Source organism: Podarcis raffonei, chromosome 6, assembly GCF_027172205.1.
Source record: "Podarcis raffonei isolate rPodRaf1 chromosome 6, rPodRaf1.pri, whole genome shotgun sequence".
Classification (NCBI taxonomy): domain Eukaryota; kingdom Metazoa; phylum Chordata; class Lepidosauria; order Squamata; family Lacertidae; genus Podarcis; species Podarcis raffonei.
In genome coordinates this window covers 55,410,875-55,426,560 of record NC_070607.1, presented here as the reverse complement: position 1 = coordinate 55,426,560, position 15,686 = coordinate 55,410,875, and the positions used below count along the sequence as shown (strand labels likewise).

At 43.5% G+C, this 15,686-nt stretch overlaps 2 protein-coding genes across 16 annotated transcripts in view; one reads left to right on the top strand and one right to left on the bottom strand.

Annotated features, from left to right (window-relative positions):
* ANKS1A (ankyrin repeat and sterile alpha motif domain containing 1A) overlaps positions 1–7,966 on the bottom strand; it is a 124,536-nt gene extending 116,570 nt beyond the window's left edge. For 7 of the 14 annotated variants that reach the window (XM_053393061.1, XM_053393060.1, XM_053393057.1 and 4 more), the window contains exon 1: positions 3,310–3,579. In XM_053393061.1, the coding sequence (XP_053249036.1) occupies positions 3,310–3,494 (185 nt within the window). In that variant the 5' untranslated portion in view covers positions 3,495–3,579. Of the gene's footprint in view, positions 1–431; positions 437–3,309; positions 3,581–7,957 lie in introns of those variants that run through there. The other 7 variants (XM_053393054.1, XM_053393052.1, XM_053393058.1 and 4 more) reach the window with 3 other exon arrangements.
* On the top strand, positions 3,672–15,587 carry TAF11 (TATA-box binding protein associated factor 11). Of its 2 annotated transcripts, XM_053393073.1 has the most exons (6): positions 3,672–3,758; positions 9,403–9,629; positions 11,767–11,897; positions 12,602–12,689; positions 13,650–13,746; positions 14,842–15,587. In XM_053393073.1, exons 2-6 carry the CDS (start codon positions 9,471–9,473, stop codon positions 14,970–14,972), a joined length of 606 nt encoding a protein of 201 aa, XP_053249048.1. In that variant the 5' UTR covers positions 3,672–3,758; positions 9,403–9,470; the 3' UTR covers positions 14,973–15,587. The 2 variants fall into 2 exon arrangements, with proteins under 2 accessions (XP_053249048.1, XP_053249047.1); XM_053393072.1 differs by lacking the exon at positions 3,672–3,758 and having other exon boundaries at positions 9,349–9,629.
* The last annotated feature ends 99 nt before the right edge of the window (positions 15,588–15,686 follow it).

Sequence of the window (15,686 nt, the reverse complement as noted above, 5' to 3'; positions counted from 1 at the left end):
TTAGCAGAGTCTGTAACCGGAAGTGTTTGTAACCCGAGGTGTTTGTAACCTGAGGTACCACTGTAGCAATTTTGTGTTTAACAACGTGTATGTTTATAATAGTCCTACTGTTTGTGTAGTCACACGGAGCAGAACTATTTTGTTTAGAATCATCCAAGCCCACATTAGGAAGTTCAGCAAGTTAATTCACTATCTATAGTGTCCATGCCAGACTCTCAAACACACAATACAAACTTACACTGATTCAATCTGAAAAAGATACATTTTCAGCCCAACAACTTCAAACAATTCTGACCTTTCAAATATTCAAACCATGCTTCCAAACAGGATGTGCCCACATGCCAAGTCACAGGCTCTAACCAACTCCAGGAAACATGCATTTAACTTCAAATGCATACAAGTTATCCTAATGAGTCCAATTGTTTACTCACATTAAATGTTTCTAGGACTGGAACTTGAACCATAAGATGATCTGAAACCTGCCTAGGGATATTGGAAACCTAGGAAAGTCGTGGGTGGAGAAGCATCTATTAAGGTCTTCAGACAGTTGTCATTTCAGGAATCAAATCATTTTATAAATAAGTGCTTAGAAATCCACTTCAATAAAGATCAATCACACACAATAGTGTGATTTGTATATTTGTGTAAATGGCAACACACACAAATTATATTTCACCTGGCATATGAAGGAACTATCCCTGAAGTACAGCAAAAACAATCTCTGTAGGAAAGTGTTAAGTTTGAATAAGAAATTAAATTAGTATTATTAATCCTGCTGTTATTATTTTTACAGATGACACTGTAATTCAGCTACCAAAGACAAAGAGAAACTGTAATACATTATAATCTAGATCTGAAAATGAATTAAGTTGAATACACATATACGACTATAGTGCAACACAAAAAAAAGTAGATATGCTTACATTTTAGGCAAAACACAGAAAACACTTGAGGGGTTTTTTGTAAATTCTATATGATGATAGTTAGACACTACCTTTATTAAATACAAAGTAATGTATAATTTTGAGTTGGGGAGAGATTTTCAGGGTGGAGTAAGTAAGGAGAAGGAAAAAATGTTGCTAGACATGACAGAAACCCCTATCCTCACTTTGTAACAATCTTAAGAGAACAGAGTCATTCTGCATTCTTAATTATATTAGATTGTATCTGTAAAAAGACCTCAGGTTGCAACAAGACATGCTGAGACCAAGAATGGTCTCTCCCTTTCAATACATGTGACTCAGAATTTTTATAAAGTAAGGAGCTGAAGTAAAGAAAAACACATTAGCAAAGCAGGAGATTAATTTTAGACAAATAGCCAACTGAGAGTATTTCCCAGCAGCTGGTAGACTTAAGCATGTGAAATGCCTCTTCCATTCTGTTTTGAGACTGATACAAACTTCGGTTTCATCATGTTCAACATTTTTCCTTTTCTCTACACCCCCATTTTTTGTTTAACAACCAGTCTGAAGACTTATGATCAACTCAGAAGCTTGCATGATTTGTCATTCCAGCTGGTCTTAATAAAGGTACAGTGGAACCTCGGTTTTTCAACGTAATCCATTCCAAAAGAATGTCTGACTTCCAAAACGTTCGAAAACGTAAGCAATTACTTCCGGGTTTTTGACGTTCAGGTTCTGAATCGTTCAGCTTCTGAAACGCTCGAAATCAGAGATTCCACTGTATTCATGTTACTCTCCCTTTATTGAACTTTTCTAGTAAACCTGCAACCAAACAGATTCAGGCAAATGCTGGCTTCTATACTTTCAAGGAGAGAATGGCCACTAACTTGATCTGCAAAAAGTCTCTATGGTTGTAGCAAACTGCAGACTGAGGCTTCCAATGACAACCAGCAACATCTTCCCCCAACCTCTATTTTGTCTCTCAAGTGTTATTTTGCTCTCAAATAACAAGTGTTTACTTGCATTCCAGTCTTAGACAGAGTTCTGGTGGACTTGAAAGCTTAGACAGTATATTAGTTCTGTGATTTTAAAACTGGTCCTAATAAAGGTACTGATTTACTATTCCAGTATGAAATTTATACTTTAGAGATCCAGTGTTTTACCTTATTTTTCACAGTCACCTCACTGACCACCAGGCAGGCAAACTAACTATTCTTTGGAACAATTATTAGACCTGAGAGAGTCAGGAAGATAAGATGAGAATAGCTGAATTGTTATCTACAAAGGCCAAGAAATGGCCTTCTTAGATATATGAAGCTAACCCACTCCTGTCCCAATCACAGTGAGGGAGATATTACAAGTCACTCGAGCATTTTGAGGAAGAGGCACACACAAAAGAAAACCTGACAAATTAAAAAAGCAGCCATACAGCTGTGAGAAGTTAGGGAAGAGGAGGGATGCATCCCAGGAACACCATAAAGGTTTGGATACTTCAGAACTAGAAAAAGTACACAATTATAGTGCAGTACCCATCAGCCCTAAGAGCTACTGTTAACCTGTACACAACATCTACTTGATTTTACATTGCTTACATCTGTCAGGTCCTTTGCATGCAGACTCCCATTTCCCTCATTTTCTTTCTGTCCTATACTCCCTCCTCTAAAAGAAACCTTCAACTGCACACACAGAGGGAAATAGAAAAGGTGCCAGTGCCAGTGGTGGAACCCATTTTAGGTCCAGGCACTCACCAGCTGAAGATCATGACTCCAAGCCTTAGAATTATAAGTCATGCCTGAGGCAGGTAAAAAAGAGCAACTTCACACTAAAAATGCAGAAAAGGGAAGCACGATTTGGCTGAAAAGTTAGAGATTAATGAACAGAGGTTGAGTTTTTTGGATCCCACCCTCACCCAGGACCTGTGTAAAGTACAAATCAGCCTCACTCCACAATCTCCGGTGTTGACGCCAGTGCTTCTCAAAACAAAAGTTTACAATAGACGCTTCCCCAGCCAAAAAGCCTCACTGCCTCTTTCTAGAGGGAACCGCAGCTGAAAAGCCACTTTCTCCAGGGAACCCGGAAGCCCCAGAAACACGCCCCTGCCACCTTTGCACCTCGCCGCCCAGATCCCCTCTTTCCTCCGCGCGCCCGCCAGAGCTAGCAGAGGCGCGGGGCTCCGGACCTCTCTGCGCCCGAGGGAACCCCGGAGGCGCCGCCGCCGCGCTCGGAAAACACATGGGCGGCCGCCGCCGCGCCTCCGAAAGGCGGGGATTCTGCCCGCGGACAACCGCACCTCAAGGCGCTCGAGGAGACACACCCCCAGCCGCCCCACGGCAAGGCAGCCTGGCACGGGCTCCCTCGGCCCCCCCCTCCGAGCAACTCCGCCCCCCCCCCAGGTCGAAGCACCTACCTGAGGAGGCTGGAGAGCGGGTGCCCCCCGCCGCTGCCGCTGCCACCTCCGCCGCCGCCCCCCGAGGACCCGGAGCCGCCGCCGGAGCCGAAGCCCGAGCTGAGGCGCTTGCCCGAAAGCAGCTTCTCCACGGCGGGGAGGTTCCCGGTGCGGGCGGCCTCCAGCAGCTCCTGCTCTTTCCCCATGGCCCGGCTCCGGCCCGGGAAGCCAAACCCCCCGCCTCTATACTACTACCCGTCTTCGGCTGCCGCCGCCGCCGCTGCCTCAGCCCAGCCGGCGCGTCCTTCCGGGGCGGAGCCGAGGAGGCCACGCCCCCTCGCCGAGCGGCGCCTGCCCCCAGCAGTACCCAAGACAAGGAGGGAGGAAGGGAGCCTCGGTTATACATAGACATACACACACACACGCTGGCAATTCCCTTTCATTCAGTGGCTGCTTCCTGAAAGAATGAGGTAAGGCAAGGTAAAAGTGGGAGGCTACTACCCTTCCCCCACTACGATCACACGGAACGTCCCCGTCACTTTCGGCCATCTGCAAGAAATATCGAAGGGTCCGCTTCAAGTCCACAGCAGGTTTCTCCGGAGGAAAAGGACAAAGGGGCTAAGAATCTCCCCACAAACGACGTCCTTGGGGGGGGGGGGAACAGACAACAGCAACAACAACCAGCAACTTGTGAGGCAGCTGTCGAGCGATCTTCACAAGTTGCTGGTTGTTGTTGCTGTGGTTTGGTTCCCCCCCGCCCCGGACGTCGTTTGTGGGGAAACCTGCGTGTAGATTGTAACGTATGGCCATCGTACACGTAGATATTTCGCTGCATGTGGGCATGCAAGGCAGCTGCAGTTGGGCACAGCTCCCACCTATGGAGGCAAAACATCTATAGCTGTTAATGACCCAGCAAATTGCACCTTCTGCATTGGAAATTGGTAACGTTTGAATCAGCCTTGCTAGCCAGTCTGCGTGTTACCCCAGGGGTAGTCAATGTTGTGCCTTCCAGATGTTGGAAGAATGCAGCTCCCGTCCGACCCAGCTACTAGGCCTAATGGTCTGGGACTGTGAGAGTTGTAATCCAGCATCAGAGAGAAACAATGTTGTTTACCTCTGTTACCCTCTCAGGCTCTGTTTTGCTTTTAATCCTGGAATTTTAGAGTGAGGGGTGGAGAAATCAAAGCCTAAGGACAGTAGTAGGCTGTGTAAACTATGAAAAGCAGTAGCTGAAATAAACATGTTGGCAGATGCTTCAGTACCTTTACAATGCATTGTTGGCCAATGCAGAGTTTGTTTTATTTCAAAGTAGGATTTTTCTGCTCAGTGTTTACTTTCTGACTTATCTAGTTAGAGGGTCATAGGACTGAGACTGAAAATACTTCGCCTGAGCAGTCATTTTTAGTGTGGTTTCAGAGAAACTACACTCACACACTTTCCCCTGCTCTGCAGCTAGAACTAAAATAGCCCTCTCAGCCTGGACAAGGGAGCAAACAAGAGAATTGAAGTAGACCAGACACAAAACCAGCAGCACAGAGGTGGCAGGGAGTTTTCAGACAGCCCTTGCCACGCCTGTTTGATTTGAGCAGGATATAACACACACACATACCTTGCTCATGAGCTGATTGAAAGGAGATAAAATCCTGCTGCCTTGGCTGTGTGCCCTGCAAAGAATTTATTCCCACCGCTCTGATCATCAAGTGATGTCACCATGATAGGCCTGTAGGCCAGAGGTTCCCAGTACTGGACCAAAGCAGTACTGGACCAAAGCAGAAAAGCAGCTCCCTAGGCTTTTGCCCATCTATTCCATGCCTCTCATATATTCCATTAGATTTTGTTATTTCCCAAGGTGCCCTAGAGCCTCCCAAGGTGCCCTAGGGACTGGTGTCCTTTACTGTGAGCCTGTGTGGCTAGAGTGTCGGACTAGGACTAGTAGACCTAAGCTGAAAACTTTACTTATATCATGAAGCTCTCTAGATAACCTTGGCAACTCATTATGGATTATCTTCTTTGGCAATCACTTGGAGCCGAGTAAGATTGTCTTCCATGAACACGGTCTTAACTGTGGGTCCGTAAGTGACTGTGGAGGCCAATTCTGGATCCACACATCCTTCCACAGTGGGGACATAGGTTTCCAGGTGGGAGTTGATCATGGTGAGTGTTTACCAAACATGCCTTCCTCTTAGCAAGTTTCTCCCTTTTGTCCTGAGTTCAAACGTCTTCATAGTCCCTGACACCTTTGGTAAAGGCTGTTCTCCCATTGGAGCCCCCGCAGGCCAGTGTTTCCCAATTGTTGGTGTTTATCCTACTTTTTTTAGATTTGCCTTGAGTCTTCAAACCTCTTTTGTTGACCACCAGCATTACTCTTTCCATTTTTAAGTTTGGAATAGAATAGTTGCTTTGGAAGACGATAATCAGGCATCCAAATAACACGACCAGTCTAGCGATGTTGATGTTGAAGAATAATTGCTTTGACACTGGTGATCTTTGTTCCTTCCAGTACACTGGCATTAGTTTGCCTGTCTTCCCAAGTGATACGTAGATTTTTTTGGAGACACCGTTGATGGAATCTTTTGAGGAGTCAGAGGTGGCATTTATAAGTGGCCAATGTTTCACAAGCATACAGTAAGGTTGGTAGTACAATAGCTTTGTAAACAAGCATTTTGTATTCCCTGCAAATAGGAATAGCCAATGCTAGTCCTAAGGGACGCGGGTGGCGCTGTGGGTAAAACCTCAGCGCCTAGGGCTTGCCGATTGCATGGTCGGCGGTTCGAATCCCCGCGGCAGGGTGAGCTCCCGTCTTTCGGTCCCAGCTCCTGCCCACCTAGCAGTTCGAAAGCACCCCTAAGTGCAAGTAGATAAATAGGTACCGCTTTATAGCGGGAAGGTAAACGGCGTTTCCGTGTGCTGCGCTGGTGCCGGCTCGCCAGAGCAGCTTCGTCACGCTGGCCACGTGACCCGGAAGTGTCTCCGGACAGCGCTGGCCCCCAGCCTCTTAAGTGAGATGGGCGCACAACCCTAGAGTCGGACACGACTGGCCCGTACAGGCAGGGGTACCTTTAATGCTAGTCCTACTCTGAGTAGATCCATTTACATTAATTCATTTACATTCACAAGCGTACAGTAAGGTTGGTAGTACAATAGCTTTGTAAATAAGCATTTTGGATTCCCCGCAAATAGGAATAGCCAATTCTAGTCCTACTCTGAGTAGATCCATTTACATTAATGGGCATGACTTAGTTCCATTAATTTCAGTGGACTTGGTTAGAGTCAACTCTGTCTCTTATTCCATCCTACCAGTTGTGAGGAGAACCATTTATGCCAACTTGAACTTTATTTACATGTAATAATAAATAAATAACCCAGCTGCCTGATAGTTTTATGTGGGGAAGTAGGCACATGCTCATTCCACATAACAACACTGAAAATAATGTATGAGATAAGCCTCGTATTGATATTATTTCAGTTCTTTTGAGAATTATATCACAAACATACATACAGTAAGGTATGTCTATGTGTGACATTGTGTGTGTGTGTGTGTGTGTGTGTGTGTGTGTGTGTGTGTGTACACAAATAATGACCTTGAAAACTTTGGGGTTGTTTTCAAATTAGCTCTGAAACTGAGGACAGACAATAGTTTTAAGAAAGTTTAAGTTAGAGCCATTGTTGTTCACAGAATGCACACTGTTTTCCTTTGTTCTACAATTTCTGGTCAAACAGGTTTTGATGCACAACAAAACCTTGCAAAACCTGATTGACCAGAAGCAATAGCGGGACAGGAGGGTGTGTGTGTGTGTACATACTGCAAGCAATTACAGCAGTCTTCCACTTTCTAAAATGTACAGTCTGCCTCCATAAGTCCTTGCTTATTGTCCCTCCCTCCTTAAAATAACTTTGTGGTGAAACTGTGGTGATTTTGTTCTATGCTTGATTTTGCTTTAAAAAGAAAAGTGTGCTACTGTTGCTTTGTTGTCTACATAGCTCCAAGTGGAGGGTCTATTTCACCTAGGGTAGCAGTGATTTGATGCCTACACACCTTAGTATGATAACAATAGCCACACTGCAAGAATTAGTGGTTCTTGTGACTTGTCAGGATGCTAGTCAGCTTGTATATGAATACCTCCATCTTTATTAGTTTGTCTCCTACCAACTCCAGCCCAACAATTATATTAAATGTGTTTATATATCATTTTTCATCCCCAAGTACTGCTTTTCTTTCATCTGACATTGAATGTGTACTCATAAACTTGCTTTATGCAGAACACACCTTTAATGGACTGTTGATAGTGCAAAAAGGCTTTATCCCCTTTGTCCCCCCACATGCCACTGTGCTTTTGGGGGTCAGGAATTTTATTTTTTTAGGGAAAAAAACCAGAACAGCATATAGGAGGAGGAGAGGAGAGATAATTCTGTCAGGCACAACTGACCATAGTGCTTTGTTGAATTCCCCCATAGAAAATTATGTGTTGTTTCAATATAAACATATGTTGATGTTAGTTTGTACAGTTACTAGGTAATTTTACTTGATGTTTACTTGGTAATTGTTTCATTAATTCAGAATGGTTACACCATAAGAGTACTTTTTATTTAAGAAGTCAGCTTTGATTTAGTTTGTCCCCCTATTTAAATCTATAGCCAGTTTCCCTAAACACATTCAGTTAACACTCACCAACTATGCCCCAAAGACTTGCAGTTCTCACTCAGGTCTACTTTCTTCTGGAGTCTCTCAGGCTTCTATCAGACTCTCCTCCTTGAGGAACTTGCACTCAGCAACATCACTGACTCTTGGCTTCAGAGCTCTCTCAAAGGCTGTCTCTGGGATGCTCCCTTTCCCCCATATACCTCTCCTCAGCTCCATTTAGTGTTCTTGTCTTCTCTCAGACTCCTTAAGCCTTTAAGTCTAGATGCCCTCCCCCTGGCTTCCAGCTCTATTGCTGTTTCTTACACAGATTGACGTGACCCATCCACCCGCCAACTTGAACTGTGGCTTGAGGTGGCCCTTTTATTTCTGACTGCAGCCAATCACTTCAGACTTGGGTGGAATTCTCCCCTCTCACCAGACCCCAACTCTAGTCCAATGGGATGAGACAAAATGTCCACTGACCTGACCCATCAAATCACACCAGTTTTCAAACCCCCAGTGACAGCATTTAAAGTCAGAACCTCATTCCCAGAGCTACCTTTTAGACAATGTATGGTAATGTGACAGTCAGTCACCCACTAACCTCCTGTTGATACCTTGCATATAAGGTCACATCCATGCAATACATTTGACGTACATGGCATGCTCCAAAGAATTGGGAACTGTACTTTCTTATGGGTGCTGGAAACTATAGCACTTTGGGGGGTAAACTACAGTTCTCAGGATTCTTTTGTGGGAAGTCATGTGCTTTAAATGTATGGTTTGGTTGGCTACAACTGAATGCCCTCCTCAGAGAGGCTTGCCAGGTGCCTGCATTATGGTCTTTTTGGTGGCAGGCAAAGAAATATATATCCTCAAGTGTTTTATTTTATTTTATTTTTGTATATAGTTCAACAATCCCAAACTTTGAGAAGTCAGTCGTTATAAAGGTGTGCTGATCTGTCATAGAACAACCCCACTGAAGAAGATAACAGTGGTTACCCAGACCTCATTGCTGGTTGCGAAGGGGCCCCTATGACAGTTCAGGCTTCAAGGCCCCCAAAATGTAGGTCCATCACTGGCCATGGCAACAAATAAGTATGGTCCAAAGTCATGTGCGTCCTTGAATTGCAGCCACCTTTACGGTCTTGGGTTCTGTGTTTTGGTCATGACTAGCTGCCTCAAAGAAGACTTATCAACATGTCCAAAGATGCACAAGTTGGTGAACAGATGCACATTTTAAAGATCCACCATCCACTTTAATATTCAAGTTCAGTTTAAAAATAAGCCAGCAACCCAAAAGTCCCCTTGCCCAGTGGCTGCTACTCTCCCTGTGTGATGCTCTGTAGCATTTCCACTGTTCAAACGGGAATACAGTATTGTTGTTTTCATTGAAGCCGACTGAGACGGTCGCCTTTCTGACATTTTTCACCGTGCAGCTCATCTATTTCCCCCTTCCTATGCTTGGGCGTGATGTGTTGCTATGGAAACAGAGACCGGAGGTGGAGGACGCATCTCCGATGACGTCACCAGAGGGCGACAGATCCTCCTCCTGGGAACAATGGCTGAAGCTGCGGAATCTCGTACGGAGAATGCTGTTCTTCCGCCCGCTGTATCTTCTCCGTCTCCCGCGGAGGAGTCCTCTATCCTCGCCGCGGAATTAGCCGAGGGGCAAGAGAAGGCTCCTGTGGTGGTGAAGGAGGAGGCGCAGGTTCGAGAGGTGTGTAGAAGAGAAGGAAGCGACGCTCACATTAACCCTTTTTTCCTTCGACTTGCTCTTCAGCTATTCTTTTCTTGTTTTGGGGGTCGATGGGCTGCTGCTAAATTCCTACTTGAAAGGTGGTTGGATTTCCCCTCCCCGGTTCCCTGGGCTCCAACTGCCCATATTTATCAGAGGCAGCATCTCTTTAATGGTAATTCTTGCCAGAATGTTGTGGCACCTTAAAGACTTAACAAATGAGTTATGGCATAAGCTTTACAGGACCAAGTATCCACTTCATCATATACATGAGAAGTTATCCACAGTTGCAGGTAGGCATGTAAGCAAAGAGGGGATTTTGACCAGCGAGATTAGAGGGAAATGGACCACAAAAAGTACACCCACTCACAATTCAGTTAGAGCGAGGAGGGGGAACCTATAGACCATCCTAGGACTAAAGCTCCTCTCATCTCTGAACACGGCCATTCTGCCTTCTTATGGGAGTTGGGAGTCCAACCACATGTAGAGGGCTACAGGTTCACCACGGCTGAATTAGACCTTAAATGTCTGGGAAATGGACAGACTGGCCCTGTTACTCCTGCCATAAAGTGTCACTTTGATTATTTTGCATTCAGGCTCTATTTTCATCATCACTGGCTGTAATCTTGTGTTTCATTTACTTCTCTTTTCCCTCCTTACCATCTCACCTCCCCATGTGTTGCATTAATGCAATACAGTAAAGGATAACGCTCAATGCATCTGATGAATTTATATATTGTTTAAGGCATTTATTCTTTAGCCAAAAATGCTCCTACAGCAGCTTACAAAGGAAAGGGGAAGGGCATAGGAAGAAAAAGGGCTGGAGAGGGAGGAAGGAAAACAACCTCAGGCCCTAGTTCTTAATTGACTTATAGGATCTATAACTTCATCTGTTCATGCACATTCTGTCTTGTACCCCTTCCCCTGATCAGATCCAAGAATGGAGCAAATAACAGTGCCTAGGCCAGGATGTCAGGGCTGCTCCTGCACCATACTTCTTTCTGCACTTGGAATCTATGAAAACTTGTGTCAAAATAAATCTGTTAAGCTTTTAAGGTGCCACAAGACTCTGTTGTTTTTACTGCAATGCTGAATAGTAAACATAACCTCCCTAGAAACTGGTAAATCTTGTCCATCTTGCCTTCTGGTCATGTCTTTTTTTAACATATTTTTGTGTGCATAAACACACTGCCCGAGGTATCTTCAAATTCAGTCTTGTTTGGACTACACTTGAAGTTCATGAACACAAGATACCAATGCATTGTTTGACTTCCATTTCCTCATCATCACAACTGCCTTTCCAGATTGATGGCTGTGTTCAAGGTGGTTATTCTGTAAGGATTAAACTTTAAGGGCAGTACTTTAAGTAGCTCCAGTAGTGCAATGACTTTTGGCTGTGCAGTGGAACTTCACATCCATCTCCTCTGCCTCCTCTCCCCCAAACCTCCAGAACAGATTTTTTTTTGGGGGGGGTATGGAATTGCACGGGGAGAAGAAAAGAAAGGGAAGTTCCATTTTGCACAAACAGAAATCCTTGCGCTAACAGAACCACTTTGTTGGGTACCACCTTGTTACACTTTATTGCCAGTCTATTAAGAACCCATGCTTCCAAAGCTAGTGCAAGAAAGGCTGTTACATGATAAATTAAAATAGTGTAACAGCATGCACAGAATACCCTTTAGTTATGTGTAAGGGGACAGGGTGCTTCTTGCATAGAAGCAAGAATAAGAATCTTGCATAGAAGCAAGAATAAGAATTGTTTTTTATACGAAAGTTAGTATTTTATCAGTGAAATGCCGAAGGGTATGTCTACTCCCCACACCTCCTGCATGCTTCCATGCTGTGCAAGACACTGATTGAAATAAAATCTCAACATTGGAGAGAGAAGGAATAATATTTTTTTTAAGTTCAGTTGTTTGAAGAAGTTGAAATCTTGTTCTATCTTTTGTTTAATAAATTACGCAAGTCACGACATGTATGGGGCAATATATAGAGTGGAGCTAATAATAAAAATAATGAAAATCTTTTGCACCTGACAACTTTAATAAGAAACTATAACTATAACCAATCTGAACATACCAACACTATAGCCAAGCTGAACAAGTTTTTTTTATACTAGATTAAAACAGAGTATGAAGAAACAGAGGAGTCTACTTCACAGCCTTGTGCAGCCAAGAAAATAAAAATAGAGATAAAGGAGAAAAAAGAGAAAAAACATAAAGTAGATGAAGATGAGATTCAAAAAATGCAGTAAGTAATCTTACATCTACATTACATAAAGCTTTTTATTAATGCTAAATGGTTTGTATAATAGGAGGCTTGTAAGATAACCTGTAATGTCTTGTAGATAAACTGTTCTGTTGATTTCCCTGCCTTTTTGGGGGTGGGTGAAAAGGAGGTGGTACTGAGGCTGCAACCCTATGCATACTTACTTGGGAGTAACTAGTGAGACTTACTTTGGAGTAAGCATGCATAGGATCAGACTGGAAATTAAATTTACCACCAAGAAATACTGAGGTAGCAATCCTATACACATACCTGGGAGTAAGTCCCATAAACAAACTTGTAATTTGTATGTGATTGTTAGTGCTTAGATTTTGATTATGTTTTTATCATATTTTTGTTATGATTTATTTCCTCAGAATGGCTTTGGAAGGAGCCCTGCTCTTGAAAAGTGTCATAAAAGCTGCATAAATTAAAAAAATTGGTCTTAGTGGGACAGTTTTGAGTAGGCATGTATAGGATTGAACGATTAATACTGTAACATAGGAAGGAATAATTATCGTGTGGCACCGCACAATACTCTCCCCTTCCAGATTCTTTCTTTCAAACGAAGTACTTTACCATTGTCTTTCCCCAACTTCACAAGCTATGCAGTTTTGTAGCTATAAAGATGTGTATAGGGTAAACGTGTTGTTTCTAAATCTGGGGTATAATTGGTCTTTTCTTTCTAGAATTCTTGTTTCCTCTTTCTCTGAAGAACAACTAAATCGTTACGAGATGTATCGCCGGTCAGCTTTTCCTAAGGCTGCTATTAAACGGGTACGGTTCTGTTCCAATTCAATTTAAAGTAAAGCAGCTTGCCGAGTTGTATCTTATGATGTACAAATGGAACCTGCAACGAAATGTTGCAGTATGGAGTGCTTAATTTCAGGATTACTGTCAATCAGCCATGTCCGCTTCCTGCATGCTATATAAAATTCCCCTCTTCTTTCCTTTTTGTTCCCACCCATCCCACACCAGTCAGATAGTACCGTATTTTTCGCCCTATAGGGCGCACCAGCCCATAGGGCGCACCTAGTTTTTTGGGGGGGGAATAAAGAAAAAATATTTATTCCCCCCCCCTCCGGCGTGGGGCTGGGGTGGGGGAAGCCCGAGCTTCCCCCGACCCTAGCCCCCAGAACAGGCTGCTGTCCGCAAGCCTTGGGAGCCCGGCGGGAAGTCGTGCTGGGCTCCCAAGGCTTGCCGAGAGCTGCCCGAAGCCCAGGGCGCGCTCCGCTGCGCTCCCCAGGTTTTGGGCTGCAGGCTGCTGTCCGCAAGCCTTGGGAGCCCGGCGGGAACTCCCGCGGGCTCCCAAGGCTTGCAGATAGCTTCCTGAAGCCTGGAGAGTGAGAGGGGTCGGTGCGCACCGACCCCTCTCGCTCTCCAGGCTTCAGCGAAAGCCCCATAGGACGCACACACATTTCCCCTTCATTTTTGGAGGGGAAAAAGTGCGTCCTATAGGGCGAAAAATACGGTATTCTGCGCCCACTGAGCTAGCTCTGTACTCATTGGATTGTTTTGGCAGGCCCTCTTCCCATCCCCAATTAGGACACATGACGACTTAGCAGGATACAACCCAATAGATGCAATATTTCCGTTACACAGATGAATTTTAAACCTCAGTCTGACATAAACTATGCTGAAACCCTGTGGCAGCACAGTTGTCATTGCCAGTAATGTTTGTGATTGGAACATAAAGAACTTAACCCTTTAAAATCAAATTATCATTCCCCTCCTCAGCTGATCCAGTCAATTACTGGAACCTCTGTCTCTCAGAATGTAGTTATCGCCATGTCAGGAATTTCCAAAGTCTTTGTTGGAGAGGTAGTAGAAGAAGGTGAGTAACAGAAGAATATTTAAAACTTGTATCGAGTTAAACAGGTTTTCTGTAATCCTTTATTCTGAAATATTATTGCAGTTCTTCATTTCTATGAATTTGCAATAGCTCAGTAGTTTTAAGAGAAATATGGCTATTAACCCAGTGTAACAGTATGAATAATTTACCTAAGCACTTGCTTTCTAAACACAAAAATAGGATGTTACCCATCCTATCCTATGTATGTGCCCAATTTTCTACCCAGTGGTAGGGAATGCTTATTCAATTTTATCTAAATTCTCCTCAAATGGAAGAATTGTTAAGCCACTTGTGTTTATCTTTTAAGTTTGGAAGCATAGTAATGGTATGTTGGACAGTGGTACTTCTGGATGTGAACGGGATCCGTTCCGGAGCCCCGTTGGCATGCTGAAGTGAACACAGCCTGAGTCTGCGTGTGCGCGGGTCGCCACTTCCGCACATGCACGTGACGTCATTTTGAGCGCATGCGCAAGCGGCAAAACCCGGAAGTAATGCGTTCTGTTATTTCCGGGTCGCTGCGGAGCACAACCCGAAAACGCTCAACCCGAAGCTACTGCAACCCGAGGTATGACTGTACTCCATTCCCCCCCCCCAAGAAGTTAAACTGCTGTTTTGACATTTTGATTCTCAGATGCAAGTTATAGTATTTACATAACTATATAAACTGAGTATTTACTAAAGTAGAGTCAACTGCTTTGGGGAGGAATTCAGGATAAGGAGATTGTTCTGTCAGTGAAAGCATTTCTGCTCACATAATGGAACAATCTCTCCTCTCTTCTGCCCATGTACTCTTCTGTGGGATCTCCTGAACCTCCAGAATGCATGAAGGTGGAAAACACCTGTTGTGCTAGTGGGAGTCCTTGCACTGACTAGTTGAATCTGGCCTTTTGTTAGTTCATTTAGTCCATCGGCTAAATACTAGTATGCCTGGTTGTTAGAATGTAAAGAAATATACACACGTATCAACTACTTTTAAAGCTAAAATGTTTGTAGAAATAAGGCAGATTTTGTAACCAAATGGGGGTATGTAAGATGTATCGAACCAACAAACTGATTTAAATACTTCTTTGTTTTCAGCACTAGATGTATGTGAAAAGTGGGGAGAATCACCCCCTCTGCAGCCCAAACACATGCGTGAAGCAGTCAGACGATTGAAGTCACGAGGGCAGATCCCAAATTCAAAATACAAAAAAATTATTTTTCACTGAAGAGGAGATTGGTGAAGAGTCTTCAGTGGGATGAAGATCATTCACCTTTGAATAAGTGTAAATAACTTTTGCAAATGGTGGCTTCAGATTGCTTAAAGCCATCTAAACGTATATGATCTTACTGGGGGAAACATTTAATAAATTACTTATGAAATTCTAGGTCATTCTGATAGAAGTTATACTGCATGCTATATTTGGACTGAGTACAGAAACATTTAAGTATGCAGTCAATAAACTGTATAAAACATTGCTATCGTAAGTTTATACTTATTGAACATAATCAAATACCTTTTGGAGAGAACAAAGGCAACTAAATAAGAAAATTCTTGTTGCTAAGAATGAAATGTAATGGCAATCATCTCTAATAAAGGAACTACTTTTAAATATGTTTTTCTTGAGACTAATGTTCGATTCTGCATCCAGTTCTCTGATATTAAACTTACAAGTTGTGTGAAATATAAGACCTGGTCAACGCAAAACTCCTAGAGTGTGCCATAATCAAATCGAGCAGGCAGGCGCAGCTCCAAAAACCAATAAAGAGCTACCTAAAGTAATGGATGCAGTTGTATAATGACTTTGCCTTTGATGTTTTCTAATAAAGGTGGGACAAATATGCTTCACTGGAAAATATGTTCATAATATGTACCATTTATCAATTCATATTGCCAAGCACGGTTCGCTTTTTGTAGCTGCAGCAACAGCAATAAAAGGATA